This window comes from Coregonus lavaretus (assembly GCF_964263955.1).
Source record: "Coregonus lavaretus genome assembly, chromosome: 5".
Taxonomy (NCBI): Eukaryota; Metazoa; Chordata; class Actinopteri; order Salmoniformes; family Salmonidae; genus Coregonus; species Coregonus lavaretus.
The window spans coordinates 43,670,359-43,692,605 of NC_139992.1; the positions used below are offsets into that span (position 1 = coordinate 43,670,359).

Sequence of the window (22,247 nt, forward strand, 5' to 3'; positions counted from 1 at the left end):
ACAACTTTGTTGCGCCCTTGCAGCTGTTTGTTCAAGTTATTCAGGTGCTCTGTAACATCCACCATAAATGCAAGGTCCGGCATCCATTCTGCGGAATGAAATTCTAACACTGGTTTGCCCTTTTCTTCCATGAACTGTTCAATTTCTTCTCGTAAATCAAAGAAACGCCTCAGCACAGCACCTCGGCTTAACCATCTTACCTCAGTGTGGTATGGCAGGCCATAGATGTGGTCTTTCTCTCTGAGAAGGCTGTCAAACTGACGGTGATTCAGGCTTCTGGATCGGATGAAATTAACAGTTTGGATGACCACCTTCATGACGTTATCCATCTTTAATGACGTGCAAAATACAGTGAAAAGTCAAAAAATCACATCCTCCATTTGCAGATTGCACTTTCTCTCTGAACTTTGTCACAACGCCTGCTTTTTTCCCGATCATTGAGGGCACACCATCTGTAGCCAGGCTGACAGCGCGGGACCAGTCCACTCCGACCCTGTCCAGCGCGCCGACGAGTGCGGTAAAAATATCAGCTGCTGTCGTTGTATCTGTCATCGGCACCAACTCCACGAACTCCTCGGTGACGGTCAATGTGTCATCAACTCCGCGGATGAAAAAATGGCCAGTTGTGCAACATCTGTAATGTCCGTGCTTTCATCAATTGCAACCGAAAACGCAATAAATGACTTTACTTTTTGCTTCAACTGGCTGTCCAAATCCACTGAAAGATCGGAAATCCTGTCTGCAACTGTGTTTCTTGTCAGGCTGATATTTGCAAAAGCCTGCCGCTTTTCAGGGCACACAATCTCCGCTGCCTTCATCATGCATGTTTTTACAAATTCACCCTCACTAAATGGTTTTGAAGCCACTGCGATTTCATTAGCAATGAGGTAGCTAGCTTTCACTGCAGCGTCACTGATGTCTCGGCTGTGAGTAAACACAGACTGCTGTTTCTTCAGACCCGCCAACAGTTCATTCACCTTCTCTCATCTCCGCTGTCCTTGAAAGTTGTCATATTTGTCGGCATGAAGACTCACATAGTGGCGACGAAGGTTATATTCTTTCAGCACTGCAACATGCTCTGAACACACCAAACATACAGCTTTCCCATTCAATTCCGTGATTAAATAGGATGACCATTTTTCTTGGAACACTCTGCACTCTGCGTCCACTTTTCTCTTTTTTGACAGAGACATATTGGGGCAATGAGGGTGCCAAAGCACATAATGTTAAAAGTAGAAGCCGTAATAAATATCGCGGGCAAAACAAAGTAGCTCATTGGCTGCACGTGCTTGACCTACTTGCTCTGCCCCAGTATAAACAGTTTGCTTGCTTAACACAATTGCTATTGCGCCATCCAGTGGACGCAATTGGAACAGCAGTTTATTTTATTGAAAAAAAAAAAAATATATATATATATTTTTTTTTTCAAAATAATCTTGCGGGCCGGATTAAACCCGTTTGCGGGCCTGATCCGGCCCGCGGGCCGTACGTTTGACACCCCTGCTCTAAGGTGTAGTTGTCCTGCTTCTTTCATGATTTCTCGCAGAGGAGCAGTTTTAACCGCATAGTCCTCTATCCAGTCTGAGCTGAATCCAGTCATCCCTAGGAACGTCATCATCTGAGCAACTGTTTGAGGGAGCGGTGCCTTGTTGATTCCTTCCAGTTATCCTGGGGCTATTGCCTTTGTCCCATGCGCAATTGTTCTTCCTAGATATTCAACTTGAGATTGGCAGTACTGAAGTTTCGTTTTTTGACACCTTGTGTCCTCCTTCTACCAATCGCTTTAAAACCTTCATAGAATCAGCATGGCATTGTTCTAAGGAGGGAGCGCAGATCAACAGATAATCCACATACTGGATCAATGTTCCTTCTAGTATTAGATCTTCTAGGTCTGTTCTTAACACCTGAATAAACACATGTGGAGAATCCTTAAATCCCTGTGGCGTCCGAGTATATGTTTACTGTTTGCCTTTGTAGGTAAATGCAAACAAGTGTCTGCACTCTTCTGCCAGGGGCACACTAAAAAATGCTCCACATAGTTCAATCACTGTGCAGTATTTGGCTTCTGGGAGAACATTGGTGAGTAGCGTATGAGGGTTTGGAACATCAGCAGGCCAATCTTGTACTATGTCATTTATGGCCCTTAAGTCATGTACCAGCCTCCACTTTTTCCCATCTGCTTTAAGGACCGGCAATAAAGGTGTGTTACAACAACTTTGTGTTTCTATCAGTACTCCTGCTTTTATCAGTCCTTCGATTGTGGCATTGATACCCTCTTCTGCTTCAGGTTTCATATGTTATTGAGCCCTCCAAGGGGGCTTGACATCTGGCTTTGTTTTGACGAACACAGGACTTGCTGATTTTACCAATCCAACATCTGTATCATGTTGTGACCATACCTCGTGAGGTATGTTTTTCTCAATTTCCTGTCTGTGCTGGATTTCTAATTCTGTTGCTTCCCCTAGCTGTGCTAGCTGTTGGGATGTAACTTCCCTTGGGTCCCCAGTCATTACTGTGGTATGGTGTATCTTGATGAAAGCTTTATCTTTTGAGTGATAAATCAATGGGTTATCTGTCTTGTTTTTGCTCGCTTCATCATGGGGCCCAAATCCTTTGCCTCCATTCCCTTGTTCACCAGCAAGGTAATGTGTGGGGCAGCTTCAGAAACATTGTACCATTTTGCCACAAAGTCTGAGCCGTCCATGTCCATCACCTCCATTGCTGCTCCTTGTTTTCCTATAATTATGTACTGAGACATTATTGGTACCGATTTTTCATTTGCATTTAACAACCACAGTTGTTCTAAGAGATCATCACGATAAGGATCATATTGCATGGTGCAATGATATTCTGACTTTCCTCTTTCTGCCTCTGGTATCTGAGCCTGAATAAACCTTCCCCATTTCCTGACTACCTTATCTACATCTGTCTCAATATTCCCTAACCAATAAACATTTGCTGTATCCTGTTTCATTACCATTTGTAAGTTTAACCCTGCCATGTCTATATTTACCCCTTCGGAGGAACATCGAATTTGTACACCCATTTTGCATAGGGCATCTCTTCCCAATAGATTGCCAGGGGTGTGTTCTGATACAAGTATAGGAAGGGTTGCAGATTTGTCATCCGCTATTAGGCGAACTGGAGCTGTCATTGGAATTAACTGCGTTTGTCCCGAGAATCCTACAGTTTTGGCATATTTTGCCAGACATGGGGAGGTGAGAGGCATAATTTGGACTTACACAGGTGTAAGTGGCTCCAGTGTCGACCATCATGGGTGTGCCTCTGTTTTCTATTTGAACCTGCAGCATAGGTTCTTGATCAGCTCGCGTAGTTAGTACTGGAAACTGACCCTCCCCTGTAGGATTCTCTGGGCACCCCTAGTACCCCTGATTAGGCCCTGCCCATGGATTCACAGGACCTTGGATTTGTTGCTGATTTTGTTGCCAGCCGTCAGTTTGCTTCCAATTATTTTGGTTGCTGTTCCACTGCTGTTGCCAGGGGTTTGTGGGGCAGTTTCGTCTGATATGCCCTGGCTGGTGGCATCCCCAGCAAATTCCAGGTGGCCCTTGTGGGCCCCGATTTCCTCCTTTTTGATTGTTATACTGAGATTTTTGCTGTTTATTGTTATTATTCCATCGTCGGGGTTGTTGTGCATACACATTCACTACTGGTTATGTGGGTTGTACTTGGGCCTGTGGCGCGGGAGGCGGATATGGCCCTCCTGGAGTGACTGCAGTCACCATTCCTGTTTTAGTCATAGGTGCTGTTACTGGGGCCTGGATTTTCTTCTTCCCTCTGTTTGTCAGTTCTTCCAATTGGAGTTGAGTCAACTTCCTCTGAATGTCTCTCCCCTGCTCTGTAAGTCTCTGTTCATCCTTTCTGTGTTTTTCTACTGCATGTATCACATGGTCACATAATTCTTTGTGTGTCTTTGAGGTTAGTCCCACCACATCCTCCAGCCTGCTTCTCACTGGTTGGGGCATGGCCTCTATTATTGAGTTTCGGAATAGAGTTGTCATCAGTGGGTCCCTCTCTGGATCTCGTTCTGTCTCCAGTCTCCATCGTTTCATCTGTTCATGTAGATAGGCAGCTGGATTCTCAGTTTCTCCTAGTGTCCCCCCTTTCAGTGACTTGGGGTCAATTCTTGCCGGATATTCCAGTCTCAGTGCTCGCCAGACTCCAGGGCGGTGTGAATCAAAGTCCATCCCATCTCCTTGTGGGTCCCTCACTTCTCTCCTCAGGTCACTGTTCCCCAGTATATCCTCAATTTTTGCCTTTCCAACCACCCTTGCCAACAGTGCCTTCAGATCCCCCACAGCCAGCAGTTTCCCCATGGTTTGTTCCTCAAAAATCCTTATCCATTTTCCTGCCCCATCATGCAAATCTGGCAGACGGGCAACCAATCCTTCCAGGTCCTGTGATCCCCACGGAACATAGTGAGCCTGGGTACCTTTTATTAGAATTGGATATTGTCCCTTGTATTTTTCAGGTCTTCTCAATGTTCTACTATTCCGCAATCTTTCTTCCCTTACGCCTTGATTGCAATCTCCCCATATTTCAGCTGCTGCTCCTTCTTCCTCCTCTAGCTCTCTGCCTGTCCGCTGTCTTACCTCACTCTGCTCCTTCTCTATTTCTTCCTTTTCTCTCAATATTCTCCTCATCCTGTCCATTTCTTTCTCTATTGGTTCGTTTGTTGCTTCAATATCTGCCATTTCTTCATCTGAGAGTTCTCCATCATCTCTCTTCGTCACTTTCATTCTTCCCAATGCTTCCCTCAGCTCTCCATAGCAGTCCAATCTGTTTGGCTTGATTTCTGCCCTTCGCTTGATTCCTTCAGTTTTCTTTGAGTCTTTTTCCATTCTTTGGGAGGATGTAAACAAAGGTCTTTCTTCTTCCATTTCTATTTCTCCTTTTATTGATACTACTCCAGACACCTGGGGATATTGTCCACCAACATATGGTGGAGGTCCCACAGACCAATCTGCTTTCTTTTTGTTTGTTTTCTCATCATCTTTTATGTTTCTGGCTTCTCGCATGTTCTTTAGCAATCCTTCTCCTTCCATTTTGAACATGTTGAGTACTTATTTTTCTCTTTTTCTTTTGTCGCTTCTCTTCTTTCCTGTGTCTTTTGCTTTATGGTTCTTTATCAGTGTTTCCATTTCCTCACACACCGAGACATCAAATGTTCCTCCTTCTGGCCATTTGGTGCCCATTTTCCTGGTGCGTTTCTCCCATTTTTTAGATGTTTTCGCTATTTCTTCCTTACCTAAGGGATACCTAGCACTCAGTATCTCTACCGCCGTTTTATTCATATTAATGGCCTATATTTTTAACTTCCTTTTTAATCTATTTTAGTATTCGTCCTATTTATTTATTTCTCCTTCTTAATTATTTTTATATTAGTATTCGCTTTTTATTGTTAAACTATTTGTGCTTCTTTGATTATTGTTTGGTCAGAACTTATTTATTATTAATGGGCATTTGACAGTCTCTTTATGTAATAATAATATAATATCTCCTGATGTCCACTTTTCTTTTGTGTGGAACACCTCATGAATCTTTCCCTTGCTAGTGTTTTTCTTAGCTTTAAATCACTCAGCTATATGTGTGTTTCTACCCCTATGAGCATTCACACACCATTCACTCTTCCTCTCCTGGTGCGAGACCGGGTGCGTCCTTCCTACCAGGTTACACTTAAGTAACAGTCCAGGAAAGGTGTGCCAACCTTTCTCCACCAAAGACAGAAACTTCAAACGACCTCAAATACAGTTTCTCTCCTCAACACAGAAAAAAAGCTATTATCTGCAGGATTTCTTATTATTCTGATTCATACAGATGAGTAGCCACCCGCGCCCAAATGAATCAGACAGTTAAATTACTCACAGTAGCCCAAGCAAACCACTGATCCACATGAGATGATCAGACCTACTCTATCTAATACTTTCTCTATATTTTGAAGCCTTAGTGGCTGTTTAACCCGTTCACCTACTCAGGATGACCGGTGTTAACTCCAATTTATGTCACCTACTCCGGATGACCTATCTTTTTACCTGATCGACACTTTCTGATTCACGACGATTTTATACAGGATTTCTATCTACCTATATATAGCCCTATAGGTGATTCACTTCCTCGACACACCCTTACTGGACTTCTATCTTACGCTTTCCTAAGCGACCTGTAAATTCGTCCCTTTCTTCTGACACAGAAAAAATAGGTATTACACAGGATTTCTGCCTACCTAAGCGGCCCTCTAAAGATACACTTCCTCGACACGTTTAGAGCGGTATCTGTAGGACGTTGTACCTATTTATTCTCTGATCGTTCAAACAGATGGACAGCCGCCCGTGCCGAAATGACCCAGACAAAGTAATCAGCAAGATGAATCAAATGAATCGACCGAATCGAACAGACGCATCAGATGAGCAGCTGAGTGACCCCGATGACTGAATGCACGAATTGAGCAATCAAATCAAACAGATCGATCAGACCGTCCAGATGAGCACCCTGAATGAGACAGATGAATCATCCAACCCAACCCCAACCAATTGAATCACAATGGCTTAAACAGAATGACCAGCAGGACGAACAAATGAATCAGATGACCTGAACAGACGGTCCAGACAAACAAACCGAGTGACATTTGACGGGTACAAGACACGTCAGACAAAACAGTCAAATTAGTCAAACGGATGCAATCACACTGACCGAATGATCAACCCAAACGAAACAGATAACTCACCCTACACAACCACAATGAATGAACCACACCGACCCAAACAGACTGCCCACCCACTCGGACCGAGCAGATCTACTCGTAGTATTTTCTACGTATTGCAACCCTCAAGGGTTTTTTATTATTTTTTTATTTTTTTTATCCCTTAACATGTATTTTTTAATCCAAAAGCTCCCAGTCTCTAATTTTCTGGTTCTTAAATTTAGAGAGACCTACAGTGAGGGAAAAAAGTATTTGATCCCCTGCTGATTTTGTACGTTTGCCCACTGACAAAGAAATGATCACTCTATAATTTTATGGTAGGTTTATTTGAACAGTGAGCGACAGAATAACAACAAAAAAATCCAGAAAAACACATGTCAAAAATGTTATAAATTGATTTGCATTTTAAAGAGGGAAATAAGTATTTGACCCCCTCTCAATCAGAAAGATTTCTGGCTCCCAGGTGTCTTTTATACAGGTAACGAGCTGAGATTAGGAGCCCACTCTTAAAGGGAGTGCTCCTAATCTCAGTTTATTACCTGTATAAAAGCACCTGTCCACAGAAGCAATCAATCAATCAGATTCCAAACTCTCCACCATGGCCAAGACCAAAGAGCTCTCCTAGGATGTCAGGGACAAGATTGTAGACCTACACAAGGCTGGAATGGGCTACAAGACCATCGCCAAGCAGCTTGGTGAGAAGGTGACAACAGTTGGTGCGATTATTCGCAAATGGAAGAAACACAAAATAACTGTCAATCTCCCTCGGCCTGGGGCTCCATGCAAGATCTAAAATAAATAATAAAAATAAATAAATAATTGGTCATTTAGCAGACGCTCTTATCCAGAGCGACTTACAGGAGCAATTAGGGTTAAGTGCCTTCCTCAAGGGCACATCGACAGATTTTTCACCTAGTGGGCTCGGGGATTAGAACCAGCGACCTTTCGGTTACTGGCACAACGCTCTTAACCACTAAGCTACCTGCCGCCCAGATCTCACCTCGTGGAGTTGCAATGATCATGAGAACGGTGAGGAATCAGCCCAGAACTACATGGGAGGATCTTGTCAATGATCTCAAGGCAGCTGGGACCATAGTCACCAAGAAAACAATTGGTAACACACTACGCCGTGAAGGACTGAAATCCTGCAGGGCCCGCAAGGTCCCCCTGCTCAAGAAAGCACATATACAGGGCCGTCTGAAGTTTGCCAATGAACATCTGAATGATTCAGAGGAGAACTGGGTGAAAGTGTTGTGGTCAGATGAGACCAAAATCGAGCTCTTTGGCATCAACTCAACTCGCCGTGTTTGGAGGAGGAGGAATGCTGCCTATGACCCCAAGAACACCATCCCCACCGTCAAACATGGAGGTGGAAACATTATGCTTTGGGTGTGTTTTTCTGCTAAGGGGACAGGACAACTTCACCGCATCAAAGGGACAATGGACGGCGCCATGTACCATCAAATCTTGGGTGAGAACCTCCTTCCCTCAGCCAGGGCATTGAAAATGGGTCATGGATGGGTATTCCAGCATGACAATGACCCAAAACACACGGCCAAGGCAACAAAGGAATGGCTCAAGAAGAAGCACATTAAGGTCCTTGAGTGGCCTAGCCAGTCTCCAGACCTTAATCCCATAGAAAATCTGTGGAGGGAGCTGAAGGTTCGAGTTGCCTAACGTCAGGCTCGAAACCTTAATGACTTGGAGAAGATCTGCAAAGAGGAGTGGGACAAAATCCCTCCTGAGATGTGTGCAAACCTGGTGGCCAACTACAAGAAACGTCTGACCTCTGTGATTGCCAACAAGGGTTTTGCCACCATGTACTAAATCATGTTTTGCAGAGAGGTCAAATACTTATTTCCCTCATTAAAATGCAAATCAATTCATAACATTTTTGACATGCATTTTTCTGGATTTTGTTGTTGTTATTCTGTCTCTCACTGTTCAAATAAACCTACCATTAAAATTATAGACTGATCGTGTCTTTGTCAGTGGGAAAACGTACAAAATCAGCAGGGGATCAAATACTTTTTTCCCTCACTGTACTTGGTATTCTGCAGCTGAGGCCGGGCCCCGGATCGAACCACACAAACTTTATACTATATGAGTAAGAACTTGGCTTATCTTTTTAAAAGCGGCCGCTTTTGTTTGTATGGTCCGTCCAAGCCGTTTCACAACCGCAGATGTCCACCGTCTATGGTCCCTGTTTTCAACTCCTGGCAACGCTCGCCATTTATGTCGTAGAGATATTTGATTCTAAAGTAGTTAACTCAAAAATATCTCTCAAGAAACTGGAGCTTGTGAATGCAAAAATGTGACTTTATTATTGCGTAACAAAGCCGAGCTGCTCCATGGAGCACCTGCTTGCCCTTGGCTTAAATATCTCCTTATATACACATACAAATGCATAGTCATGCTTACATAGAATATATAGTTACTCCCCCTAAAATAAATGATTAACATCTTTCACTGTCACGCCACCGTTATCTTTCAAAGTCCAATAACACATGTTGTTTACTCTTACAAGAGCTACGTGCGCTTTCCAGTTGAGGCCTCCTTCCCTTATCTCTTTATATTGGTGGCGTGACTAAGACACTTTCTGAAAAAATAAGATACATACATTGATTAAAGCATGGTTACACACACACAATATTGGCTATATTCCTTATTTAGACATACATCTGGATTATAAAATGTCAATCATGTTTACTATATATTTACCTTTGACATTTCCCAACATTTTGCCTTAATGATACATAATTTATTTCCATATGATTTGGTGGCTTAAAATTAGCTTGTGAATGTGTGCTCATTGGCCTGTACAGGATAATCAGTCTCAGGCTCTATTCATCATGGGCCCGATTCAGACGTAATAAATGTATGCCTTTCCTACGCACTTCTCAGTCGTTGGTATCCAGACTTACCTAATGCAGGCACGTAATGCGCTCTACAGGTGTAGCTACCTTGCGCACACTGAATAAATGTAATTCAACTGCTGAAAACCCTCCCACTTGCTGGCCAACATTAATTACATTAATTTTAAGCCATTCCTTTAAATACGCTGTACCCTTCATTCAAATTTTGTCGACAGACTAAAATACATCGAAAGAACGGGTTCAGAATATAGCGATCAATGAAAGAAAGCCATCTAAATATATGCATATTCATTTTACATTTCCATTTTAGTCATTTAGCAGACGCTCTTATCCAGAGCAACTTACAGTTAGTGAGTGCATCAATTTTTTCATACTGGCCCCCCGTGGGAAATGAACCCACAACCCTGGCATTGCAAGCGCCATGCTCTACCAACTGAGGTACACGGGGCCAGCACCAACTGGTAGATCAAAAAATACTCTGATCTTGTAGATTAATTAAGCAAATTTAGGGTTAGGAAAGTATGTATGAATCATATAAAACAGGTTTGGATAGCATTTACGACCCAAATATATTGATGAATTAAAAATACTGTGATTTGATTCATCCTGAAAATTGAAATATTCAAGTTCAATCCATGAAGTATTGGAAGGTGGAAACAGGTGTACAATAAGGCTTGAACAATAGTTATATAAATCTACCCTGATCCTCACTAATCATGGAACTGTATGATAACTGTCCAGTCATGGTGAACCGTGCACCAGGCTCCAGGTTTAAACTGCTACATGTGGTCTGAGTTCCATAATGACTCAAAAAATTTCCCAAATTATTGCAGAATGTTAGCCTAATATGATCCACTAATGCTAGCAACCCTCAGGAACAGCTACACGGACATGGCAGAGGAAATAAAGGTAAATGGAATGGAATGGAATGATGCAAACAAATGTAAGGAAACTAACACCCAATTGACAGTTATAAATGTATGTGGGTATTACTGACGATGGCTCCTAATAGTGACTAATATTTAACATGATAGAAATTGTAAAATAAAACTGCAAAAAGTTTTTATTTTATAATTAAAACATTCTAAAGCGCATACATCAACTCGGCAGATTCGGCCCTAGAAAAAGCCTATAGCTTGGTTCTCATATCATGTTGATATGATTTTCAGTTTGCTTTCATATGACTGGTTTAACATTCGTCTCCATGAATTATAAGGAAAAATCATCTAAAACAATTGCTATGTATATTTACAATCCCCTTCTACAAACTGATTACTCATTTACCTAGCTCTTATCAATAGCTCTTATCCATTTATAAATTACAGTGCATGGAGAATGCTGTTATTTCTATCAGAAAAAATAAAGTACATGCTTTTCCCACTTGGAACCGGCAGGTTCGATCAACCTTATTCATGGTTTCTTCGCATGCAAAGGTGTTAGAATTATGAGGGAATTAAGTCAAGTTCAGAATGCAGCGTATCTGTAGACACACCTCCGCCACACCTTCATTTCGTTAATCTCCACTCCAAACGAATAGCGTGTGAATAGCATGTTGTTCTCATGCTTAAGTTCAAGGTCAGAATACTAGAGAGAATAATAGAGAGAAAAATGCATAAAAACTCGGGTCGGAATTCCCCCCCATTTGCATTCTCATTAAATGCCTCAATTTCAAAAGTTTACAAGACAATTACACAGGGGAGTGGTGAGAAGTAATGCAATTCTCAACACATCACTGATTACATGCATTTGGCGTACGATTACATTTGAACATTGAAATATCTCTTCTTCACAGTGGAATTCAGTACATTTTTGATTCGGTGCAATGAAATGTATATAGAGTACTGTTTAGTATGGCGCTCACACTGTTTGACAATGATTGAGGACAAATGGCATTATGAGAAAGCACTTTAAAGATACTAGGCCCAGATAATTAAAGAAGATAAAGTCCATGCAAATTGTGCCAAGGGGGAATTATCTGTGAGCAGGCGTCAACACGCCAGGCATTAAAAAAGTAATTGCCTCAAATTGATTTAGCACTTCACAGCTCAGAAACCACGAGTTTGGTACCACGTGCCTCCATTTCAATTCGCAGCCTAACCCTGCCTAGCCTGTGAGGATGCCAATCAGAATATCCCATACACACTCATTGGAGAGAGAGAGGGGAGACAGTGGAGGAAGCCTATACTGCTAAGTACACTCCCGCCTCCACAGAGGGTCCTTCCCCATAAAGGGATAGAACAACCCAAATACAAATGTCTCTGTCATTGTGATACCTCAAAAGTGATTTTGGGGGGTCAACTATCTCTTTAAAAGCCACCTGACCCCAAGTATGAAAAAAAAAAGATAAGAGCGTCTGCTAAATGACTAAAAATCTAAAAATCTAAAACTGACAGTCTGAGGGACTTGGTGCAGCGTTTCATTACATGCTTTGGGGGAACAGTGACTCGGCACCTACACAGGTAGAGCAGTTCCTCTCTCTCATGTGGATCGAAACTTAATCAGAGCTCTTAGTGTGCTGATTCGTATTCCCTTCCAGCAGATGACGCACGGGTCATCCCTCGTTGCTGAGACACTTTGAATAAACACATGCTGAGGCTGAATGGTTGACCTCTGAGTAAGCTTACAATCTGTTATGCGTTTGACTCTGGAACGATTCAGGCCCGGTCTTCAAATGGTATCAGCTGCTAAAAGCACTTAGGACTGGCTCTTCGAGGGAGCATATCCCTCTTCACCCAAATAGGCCACTCTGTTAGTCAGGAGCATTTGACAGGGTGGCAGTTACACCCACTTGTCTTCTAATGGTACTGCTTTTGGTATTTGGAAATTAGCCACGGTTGATCTGTAGGTCGCCGAGCAGAGCCTTCATCGTTGTGCTCAATAGAGGAGGTAGGTTGTCTGGGGCCTTGACACATTATTACCTACACATTCTCTGTTATTTTGGGTGAATACTGGGTGCTCAAGAAAACTTCTCAGCACTACACAAATCATAGAACTTCCATGACTATAGTCTGTGAGATTTACATGTTACCAGTACATTACTTTAGTTACCTGTACAGTGTGTGTATCCTCCAAACTCATCATTTCTTCCATTCTCTTCCTTCCCTACTTTTCCCCTTACAGAAAGTTCAAGTTGTTGTAACTGTTCTGGACTATGACAAGATCGGCAAGAATGATGCCATCGGCAAGGTCTTTGTGGGCCTCAACAGCTCGGGGACGGAGCTGCGCCACTGGTCAGATATGCTAGCCAACCCCAGGAGACCAATCGCCCAGTGGCACGTGCTGAAGGTGGAGGAGGAGGTGGACGCTCAGCTCTCCACCAAGAAATAGGAAGGGCCCTTTCAGCACCTGCCCCATAGGGCTCTTTAGCCAGTATGTGTAAATATCTCAGTGATATATGGGTCCATCTACCGTCAAACCAATCCCGCCAACACCCTTCTCTCCACCAACTCCATACTACTTGTCTTATCGCCCTCTTTTGTAATTGTTAATGGTTCCTTCAAACCCCTAGGCCCTGACATTCAGATGTGTGTTTCTATATGTCAGGTTGGGAGTCCTTGCCCCTGACTATGTTGTCCATCTCTACACCCTGATTCCCCCTAACCAAATGCCCCCTTCTTTTAAGCAATATGATCTGTATAGATAGCGCATGACTGAAAGACATTTATTGTACCACAGTTGTATATATCAGTCTGCAGACAAAAAATATTTCTAGTTTATGTTGGTATGTTGTTATCCGTTTCCTAATCTATGTATATCTGGATGTTTTTAATAAGATGTTCTATTTTAAATTATATAAATGCAGATATAGGAGAGCCGATATTATATATTACAGGATAAAAAAATTGACCTTATTGCATTCTAGAAGAAGAAAATAATTCCAACCTGCAAGATGCTAGTGGAAGTATAGTCACATTGTAAAGGACGGTGTCTGGCTTTATGTTTACTAATGAACCATTGCAGAAAAAAATTGAAATACACAGAAAACAAAGAAAACTAGGCCGTTAACTACTATGGTTTCATGGGAAAATATATGCTGCTGGATAGTATACAAGCACATGGTTTCTTATATGCCTTTTTATACAAATTTCTTAATCAGAGGACCTATTTGTTTTGCTTGAAACACAATGTTTTGGAGGATCTCTCAAATCGATGCAAACCGGTTAGCCTTTTTCCTTTTCCTTAAGCAAGGCACCACCTTGTGACACAGTCAGTTACTTTTAAGTGAAATAGGTCCTCATTTGAAAGGCCATCTTTTCATTAAATTATTATTATTTTATTTATTTTTTACAGACCGGTCCTCTTAAATCCAAACGACTATTCCGCCAACCCCCTTCGGAAACTGACCCCATATGAAATAGAATCAAGCAGTAGCCATTGTGTCTTTATGCTTGTGGAACAATATTTGTTAACTGCTTACTTTCAATAGCCATGTTGTTGGAAACTGATTATGTTCATGACATTGGAGTCTCAAGGTCTCCAAAGATGGAGTAAAGAGTTGGACTCTAAGCTTTTAGATGACTATTTTTTAGATAAATTCAGCTGATTTTTTTGTAAACGGCATGATTTTTTAAACAATATTTGCTAAAGGCTGGGATGGGGGAGATCTACCAACACCATGGGGCTGTCTCTTATGATAAAATCCCCTTGCCTTCAATTTATTTAATCTAGATTAAAGCTGAAGTGAGTGATTTGATGGGTCAGTATATGATTAATGTATTGACTGAAAGTAAAGTGATTTTCTAAACACTGCCATTTTCAGGGAGGTGACAAATGTATACTAACCTTCTCTCCATGCACACTCCCACTACGTAGTGGTCGTAGCGTTGGTTTATCGGAAACAATGTATTTGGCTGCACATGGTGCCCTAAATAGCAGTCTTTGCTTTGTGTTGCCTTTTCACAGTTGCAATAGAGCTAGCCATGTTATACTGCCAATCATACTTTCTATACGGCTACTGTTTTGCACTGTATGTCTTTGAACCGGCAATAGCTTGTTGACTTCTTTGCTCTATGTTGACTGGCTTTATTTAAGGATGCTCAATGCGCAGGGGAGCTTCTGTCCAGGAGCCCTACTGGTTCTTGGTATTTACTGAAAGGAACAGTACATGAAAGCAACAACCACATACTGTATCTCTTCTTTGAGTCAACAGTAGTTAGACAGTTTTCTATTGTTGGCTCTCAGTACAACACCAAGAGAACAATGGGATATAAAACAATAACTTTAAAAGTGAACGGTCTGCATAGGTGATAATATTTGTCTATATGTCCTTTACTACGGGTCCAACAAGAGGAACAAGTAAGACGTTTGAATCCATGAAATCTCTTATCTTGGAGGAACCTCCATGCATATACTGGATGCTAGCTTCAGGAGTAGTTTCTAAATGTTTTCAATGTTATTGTGTAGTTGATAGCACTATTATGAAAAAGCTATTTGTCATTCCATAGGCGTCTCTGAGGACAGCTTTGTGTATCACTGTGACTGCCGTGCGTGCTTAGAGGTGTAGACTTTATCAGTAGATAACGACAAGTTTGTTCTGTAGTGACATTGTACTGCCATTTCCCTTCCACAGGCTGAGAGAGTGCGTGCGTGGCATCGTCTTTTCTACTAACTGTGGAGCGGCTGGTTGGTTGATTGACAGGGCTATACACAGGAGTTGTAGAACGGTTTATGGGAGAGCGAGAGTGGTTGGATTCACACAGCATTTCGTTGAGCACTGTGCAATACTTGTATGTTCATCCCATAGTGTCGTGCGGGTGGTGTTTGCCCGAGAAAAAATGAATATTTAAGTTGACTCCTATCAAGTCAGACGTATTCCTCTCCATTGATATGGTTAGGACACAGCACATGTAGATTCTGTGGTGGTTGGAGCTTGACATCTCAAATCCTTTTGTTTAGGGTTCCCTCCGATCCTTGTTTTTTCTTGCACATACAGTGCCTTGCAAAAGTATTCTTCCCCCTTGGCGTTTTTCCTATTTTGTTGCATTACAACCTGAAATTTAAATGGATTTTTATTTGGATATCATGTCATGGACATACACAAAATAGTCCAAATTGGTGAAGTGAAATGAAAAATATAACTTGTTTCAAAAAATTCTAAAAAATAAATAACGAAAAAGTGGTGCGTGCATGTGTATTCACCCCCTTTGCTATGAAGCCCCTAAATAAGATATGGTGCAACCAATTACCTTCAGAAGTCGCATAATTAGTTAAATAAAGTCCACCTGTGTGCAATCTAAGTGTCACATGATCTGTCATATGAGTATATATACATCAGTATATATACATCAGTATAAATACACCTGTTCTGAAAGGCCCAAGAGACTGCAACACCACTAAGCAAAGGGCACCACCAAGCAAGCGGCACCATGAAGACCAAGGAGCTCTCCAAACAGGTCAAGGACAAAGTTGTGGAGAAGTACAGATCAAGGTTGGGTTATACAAAAATATCCGAACCTTCAAACATCCCACGGAGCACCATTAAATCCATTATTAAAAATGGAAAGAATATGGCACCACAACAAACCTGCCAAGAGAGGGCCGCCCACCAAAACTCACGGACCAGGCAAGGAGGGCATTAATCAGAGAGGCAACAAAGAGACCAAAGATAACCCTGAAGGAGCTGAAAAGCTCCACAGCGGAGATTGGAGTATCTGTCCACAGGACCACTTTAAGCCTAACACTCCACAGAGCTGGGCTTTATGGAAGAGTGGCCAGAAAAAAGCCATTGCTTAAAGAAAAAAATAAGCAAACACGTTTGGTGTTCGCCAAAAGGCATGTGGGAGACTCCCCAAACATATGGAAGAAGGTACTCTGGTCAGATGAGACTAAAATTGAGCTTTTTGGCCATCAAGGAAAACACTATGTCTGGCGCAAACCCAACACCTCTCATCACCCCGAGTACACCTTCCCCACAGTGAAGCATGGTGGGGATGTTTTTCATCGGCATGGACTGGGAAACTGGTCAGAATTGAAGGAATGATGGATGGCGCTAAATACAGAGAAATTCTTGAGGGAAACCTGTTTCAGTCTTCCAGAGATTTGAGACTGGGACGGAGGTTCAACTTCCAGCAGGACAATGACCCTAAGCATACTGCTAAAGCAACACTCGAGTGGTTATAGGGGAAACATTTGAATGTCTTGGAATGGCTTAGTCAAAGCCCAGACCTCAATCCAATTGAGAATATGTGGTATGACTTAAAGATTGCTGTACACCAGCAGAACCCATCCAACTTGAAGGAGCTGGAGCAGTTTGCCTTGAAGAATGGGCAAAAATCCCAGTGGCTAGATGTGCCAAGCTTATAGAGACATACCCCAAGAGACTTTCAGCTGTAATTGCTGCAAAAGGTGGCTCTACAAAGTATTGACTTTGGGGGGGGGGGGGGGGGGGGGGGGGTGAATAGTTATGCACGCTCAAGTTTTCTGTTTTTTTGTTTTATTTCTTTATTTCTAAAATATTTTGCATCTTCAAAGTGGTAGGCATGTTGTGTAAATCAAATGATACAAACCCCCAAAAGGCAACAAAATAGGAAAAATGCCAACGGGGGTGAATACTTTCGCAAGCCACAGAATTTTCAGGACATATTGGGATAGGGAAATACCAAATTGTGACACACACACACACACATACACAGAAACATTTAAATGACCCCTCACCCTCTGAAAGTGCATATGTACATATTTTCATCATTGTCCAAAAAGTAATTTATTTATCATATTGAAATGTTCATGATTATTACCGAAAACGTATCACATCTTGTCATGATAACTTCATCCATCATGGTATCAACCTGATCTACTATAGTATATCTAATTATGATTATTTTTATTAATAAGTTATGTTTACAACCCTGTTGAAAATTATTTTATATTTGAAATGAAAACTCTGAATGTACAGTATGGGCTGTGTGTTTGTGGTGATTACTTTAACTGTGAGAATAGTAATTGGCACTTTTCTTTAATTGTTGCAAAAAAATGTTGATTTGTGTGTGTTTATTTATTTAAATACCCTATTGGGTAGACCTTCCCCGGATAAATAATACATTCCAGAAATTTTGAACGTACATTTAATCACAGCATGTATGTCACCTAATCAATTACATTCCCTCTTGAACTATACATTTTTTAATTTAACATATTTATTATGCATCCCTTAACTCATGAATTACAAAAATGCTTGTTTAAATAAAACAAGGATAAAACGTAGGCTCAGTATTTGAATGGAATGAGGAACTCCATAGGGGTATGATTAAATCACTAAAGAAAGGCTGTAATCAATATTTAAAGGGGAAGGAAATGAAAATGATTCAACAAAAGAAATGGAAAGCGTCAAACGCTTGAGGGCGGACACTACAGTAAGATGCAGCATTACAGGATCAGATTGTGAGGTGTGTAACTTACCACAAGAAAAGCCATTCGCTGCAATGCAATGCTACTCTTACTGGTCCCCCTGCTAAAGCATGGAAGCAAAACCCCTCACATTATATTCAAGAAAAGCCCATACATCTACCTGTGTGACCAGAAACATACAAGATTCTCTCAAATGACGACAACAAAAAGCCCCTCTAACCTTTCAAGACAAAGCTGTGTAAAGTATTAGAATCTGATGCTGTAGAAAGATCCTAGTTGCCTTTGTGTATATCAACTGCCTGCTTGAGTATTTTATGTGTTGAAATTTTCTCTGTAATCTTGTAGAACTGTTTGGGGTGTTTTTTCCTGCCATATCGCTTGCGGTGATAGCGAGCTGACAGTGACTGTGTATACCTTCATTTTTGATGAGGTGTTTTACAGTTTTGTTTCACTTTGTGTAGTGATTCACTCTGTGGAGTTTTTTGACTGTTGTTATATAACTTCATATACACAAATGATCAATAAAATTGTTTTATTTCCTGTTGATACAGAACCTTTTCAAGTGCTTTCTTTTTTTCCCGGATACTTGGTTGGTTCATTTACCAACTTTTTATGTGAATTTTGATGTGTAAGCAGATAATACTGACATTCACATTTTAGACAACATGCCTTCATCAGCATAAGAATAAGAAGCATTGAGTGCATTGAATGCTTATAAAGCCTAGATTTATTTTCATAATGAGCCAAATATATTTGTTTTCTACCCAAAGTTGCAAAGGAAATGCTGTGATCTATTTAATAAACACAAGAGACCAGAAAAATTGATAAAAGAGTGTGGCGGTATAGCAGGAACAGCGGCATCTAGTGGTCAAACCTGGTAGATTCACACTAAACAATGCAAGTGACTTCAATCACTCATTCTTTATTAGGGGAAGAAAAACATCTCCAGATTCACAGGGAATACATTACATAGTATGGAGAAGCAATACTACAAGCCACAGCTTCATACTACTTGTCAAACATAGAGAACTGATACTGGTTGTTGGGGTGGCATTGGCGTGGGGTATGGGTGGCTTTTGACCATTCCTTTGGATTCCTCATGTCTAAAGCACTGCTAGAAAGGATATTAGGCACTATATTTATTGAATATTATATGAACCCTATACACTTAAATGATGAATTTGGATGCAATCAATTAGCTTAATTTCTCAGAGATCCAATTATATTTCAACAAAAGAATGTTGCATGAATGCTAATCTTATCTGTTTCTAACAACATAAATTATTTCAGAACAATCTGAGATGCTGGGTGTCAAAATCCTTTCCTGTGCTTTCTGAGATAGAATGGCCCTACAATCATTCAGACATTATCAAATGACTAACAAAGAGAAAGTGAATGGGTACACACATTGTGAAAGGAAGCAACACATACCTTCGGAGTCTTCATCCTGTATACTTAATACATTAGTAACATTACTACAATAGCAGTTCATATTTTTATTGCCGGGTCAATGGAGATCGAACCCATATTTCCTGATCTGAACATCTGCAAAAAGTACCCTCTGTCAAGGCTGCTGAAGGTGGGTGTGGTGCATGAATCAAGCGCAGGACGCAGAAGCTCAGTCCAAAAGACTTTAGTGCAATATTCACGTAGAAAATAAGCACAATAAGCCTGAAGGCGAAATAATGGCGCACACAGGCGTCAAACAAACGGCGCACTAACATGTGCGAATAACCTCTCCAAAACACTGGAGGGAAGTACGTAGCTCCAACACAAAACAGAAGAGCAATCACACACAAAGACAAACACACACAATGAGAACTAAATAGGACACTAACGAGGACTAACAAGACACAGGTGTACAACATCAAGACAAAACCAAACGAACATGAAACATAGATCGGTGGCAGCTAGTACTCCGGGGACGACGACCGCCGAAGCCTGCCCGAACCAGGAGGAGGAGCAGCCTCGGCCGAAACCGTGACAGTACCCCCCCCTTGACGGAGCCGCGCGCCGACCCCGGCCTCGGGGACGACCAGGAGGACGCGGAGCAGGGCGCGCGGGATGGTCCCGGTGGAACTCCGACAGGAGAGAGGTCTGTCACAAAATCCACCGAGAGGTGGGACCATGGTCGTTGTGGAACGGGCAGGGGTTGTAACTTACCCCTGGGCAGATGTCGGGGCGCCTTACACTGGGCGCACACCGAGCAGGAGGAGACATAAACCCTCACATCCCTAGCCAAAGTGGGCCACCAGTATTTAGTGCTAAGGCAATGCACTGTCCGGCCAATACCCGGATGTCCAGAGGAGGGTGACGTGTGAGCCCAGTAAATGAGTCGTTCCCAAATCTCGAGCGGAACGTACTTCCGACCCTCAGGACACTGTGGAGGGCTGGGGTCGGTACGCAACGCTCGCTCGATTTCGGCATCGACCTCCCACACCACCGGTGCCACAAGGCAAGACTCCGGTAGTATGGGAGTAGGCTCAACGGACCTCTCCTCCGTGTCATACCGCCGGGACAGCGCATCTGCCTTACCATTCTGGGACCCAGGGATGTACGTGATTTTAAATACGAACCTGGTGAGAAACATACTCCATCGAGCCTGGCGAGGGTTCAGTCTCCTCGCTGCCCGGATGTACTCCAGGTTCCGATGGTCAGTCAAAATGAGGAAAGGGTGTTGAGCCCCCTCAAGCCAATGCCTCCACACCTTAAGGGCTTGAACTACAGCTAACAGCTCCCTGTCCCCAACGTCATAGTTACGCTCCGCCGGGCTGAGCTTTTTTGAGTAAAAAGCACAGGGGCGGAGTTTAGGTGGCGTGCCGGACCGTTGAGAGAGAACGGCCCCTATACCAGCCTCAGACGCGTCTACCTCAACCTGAAAGGGTAATGCGGGATCCGGATGCGCCAGCACCGGAGCCGACGTAAACAGGTCCTTCAGTCTCCTAAAGGCCCTGTCCGCATCAGCTGACCACTGCAGGCGCACCGGACCCCCTTTCAGAAGGGACGTGATGGGAGCTGCCACCTGTCCAAAACCCCGGATAAACCTCCGGTAGTAATTCGCAAAGCCCAAGAACTGCTGCACCTCTTTTACAGTGGTTGGAGTTTGCCAATTACGCACAGCAGACACACGATCCACCTCCATTCTCACCCCTGACGCGGACAACCGATAACCCAAAAAGGAGACCGACTCCTGGAAAAACAGACATTTCTCTGCCTTGACATATAGGTCGTGCTCCAACAGCCTCCTCAATACACGACGCACCAGGGTTATATGCTCGGCTCGGGTAGACGAGTACACCAGAATGTCATCAATGTACACGACCACCCCTTGTCCCTGCATATCCCGGAAAATGTCATCTACGAAGGATTGGAAGACTGATGGAGCATTCATCAACCCATATGGCATGACGAGATATTCGAAATGACCTGACGTGGTACTAAACGCTGTCTTCCATTCGTCGCCCTCCCTAATGCGCACCAAGTTATACGCGCTCCTGAGATCCAATTTTGTGAAAAACCGCGCTCCATGCAATGACTCTGTCATGGTCGCAATCAGAGGGAGTGGATAACTGTATTTCACAGTAATCTGATTGAGACCACGGTAATCAATGCACGGGCGCAACCCTCCATCTTTCTTCTTCACAAAAAAGAAGCTCGAGGAGGCGGGAGAAGTGGAGGGCCGAATGTATCCCTGTCTCAAAGATTCGGCTATGTAAGTCTCCATAGCTTTTCTCTCCTCTTGAGACAAAGGATACACGTGGCTCCGTGGGAGCGCTGCTCCTGCCTGGAGATCTACCGCACAATCCCCCTGTCTATGAGGAGGCAACTGCGTCGCCCTAGTTTTACTAAACACGAGAGCTAAATCCCCATATTCAGGCGGAATGTGCAGTGCGGGCACTTGGTTTGGACTTTCCACCGAAGTCGCCCCCACGGAAACACCCAGACATCGCCCCTCGCACTGAGCAGACCACCCATCGAGAGCCCTCTGTTGCCACGAAATAGCAGGGTTATGGGTGCTTAACCAGGGAATTCCCAGCACCACTGGGTACGCAGGAGAGTCGATCAGATACAGCTGTATAGTCTCTTCATGACCCCCCTGCGCACACATCCTAAGTGGTGTTGTGATCTCCCTAATCAACCCCGACCCCAACGGGCGGCTATCTAAGGCATGAACGGGAAAAGGTTTGTCAACAGGTAGGAGAGGGATCCCTAAATCTAAACAAAACTTCCGATCAACAAAATTCCCAGCTGCGCCTGAATCTACTAGCGCCTTATGCTGGGAATGAGGTGCAACCTGTGGAAAA

At 42.8% G+C, this 22,247-nt stretch overlaps 1 protein-coding gene across 1 annotated transcript in view; it reads left to right on the forward strand.

The window, feature by feature from the left end:
• Positions 1–12,924, forward strand: part of LOC311129540 (synaptotagmin-1-like) — a gene marked incomplete at both ends in the record, with an annotated part of 62,760 nt that extends 49,836 nt beyond the window's left edge. Inside the window, one exon of the mRNA XM_084161845.1 lies at positions 12,718–12,924. Within this exon, the coding sequence (XP_084017971.1) occupies positions 12,718–12,924 (207 nt within the window). The remainder of the gene's footprint in view (positions 1–12,717) is intronic.
• Positions 12,925–22,247: the final 9,323 nt, after the last annotated feature.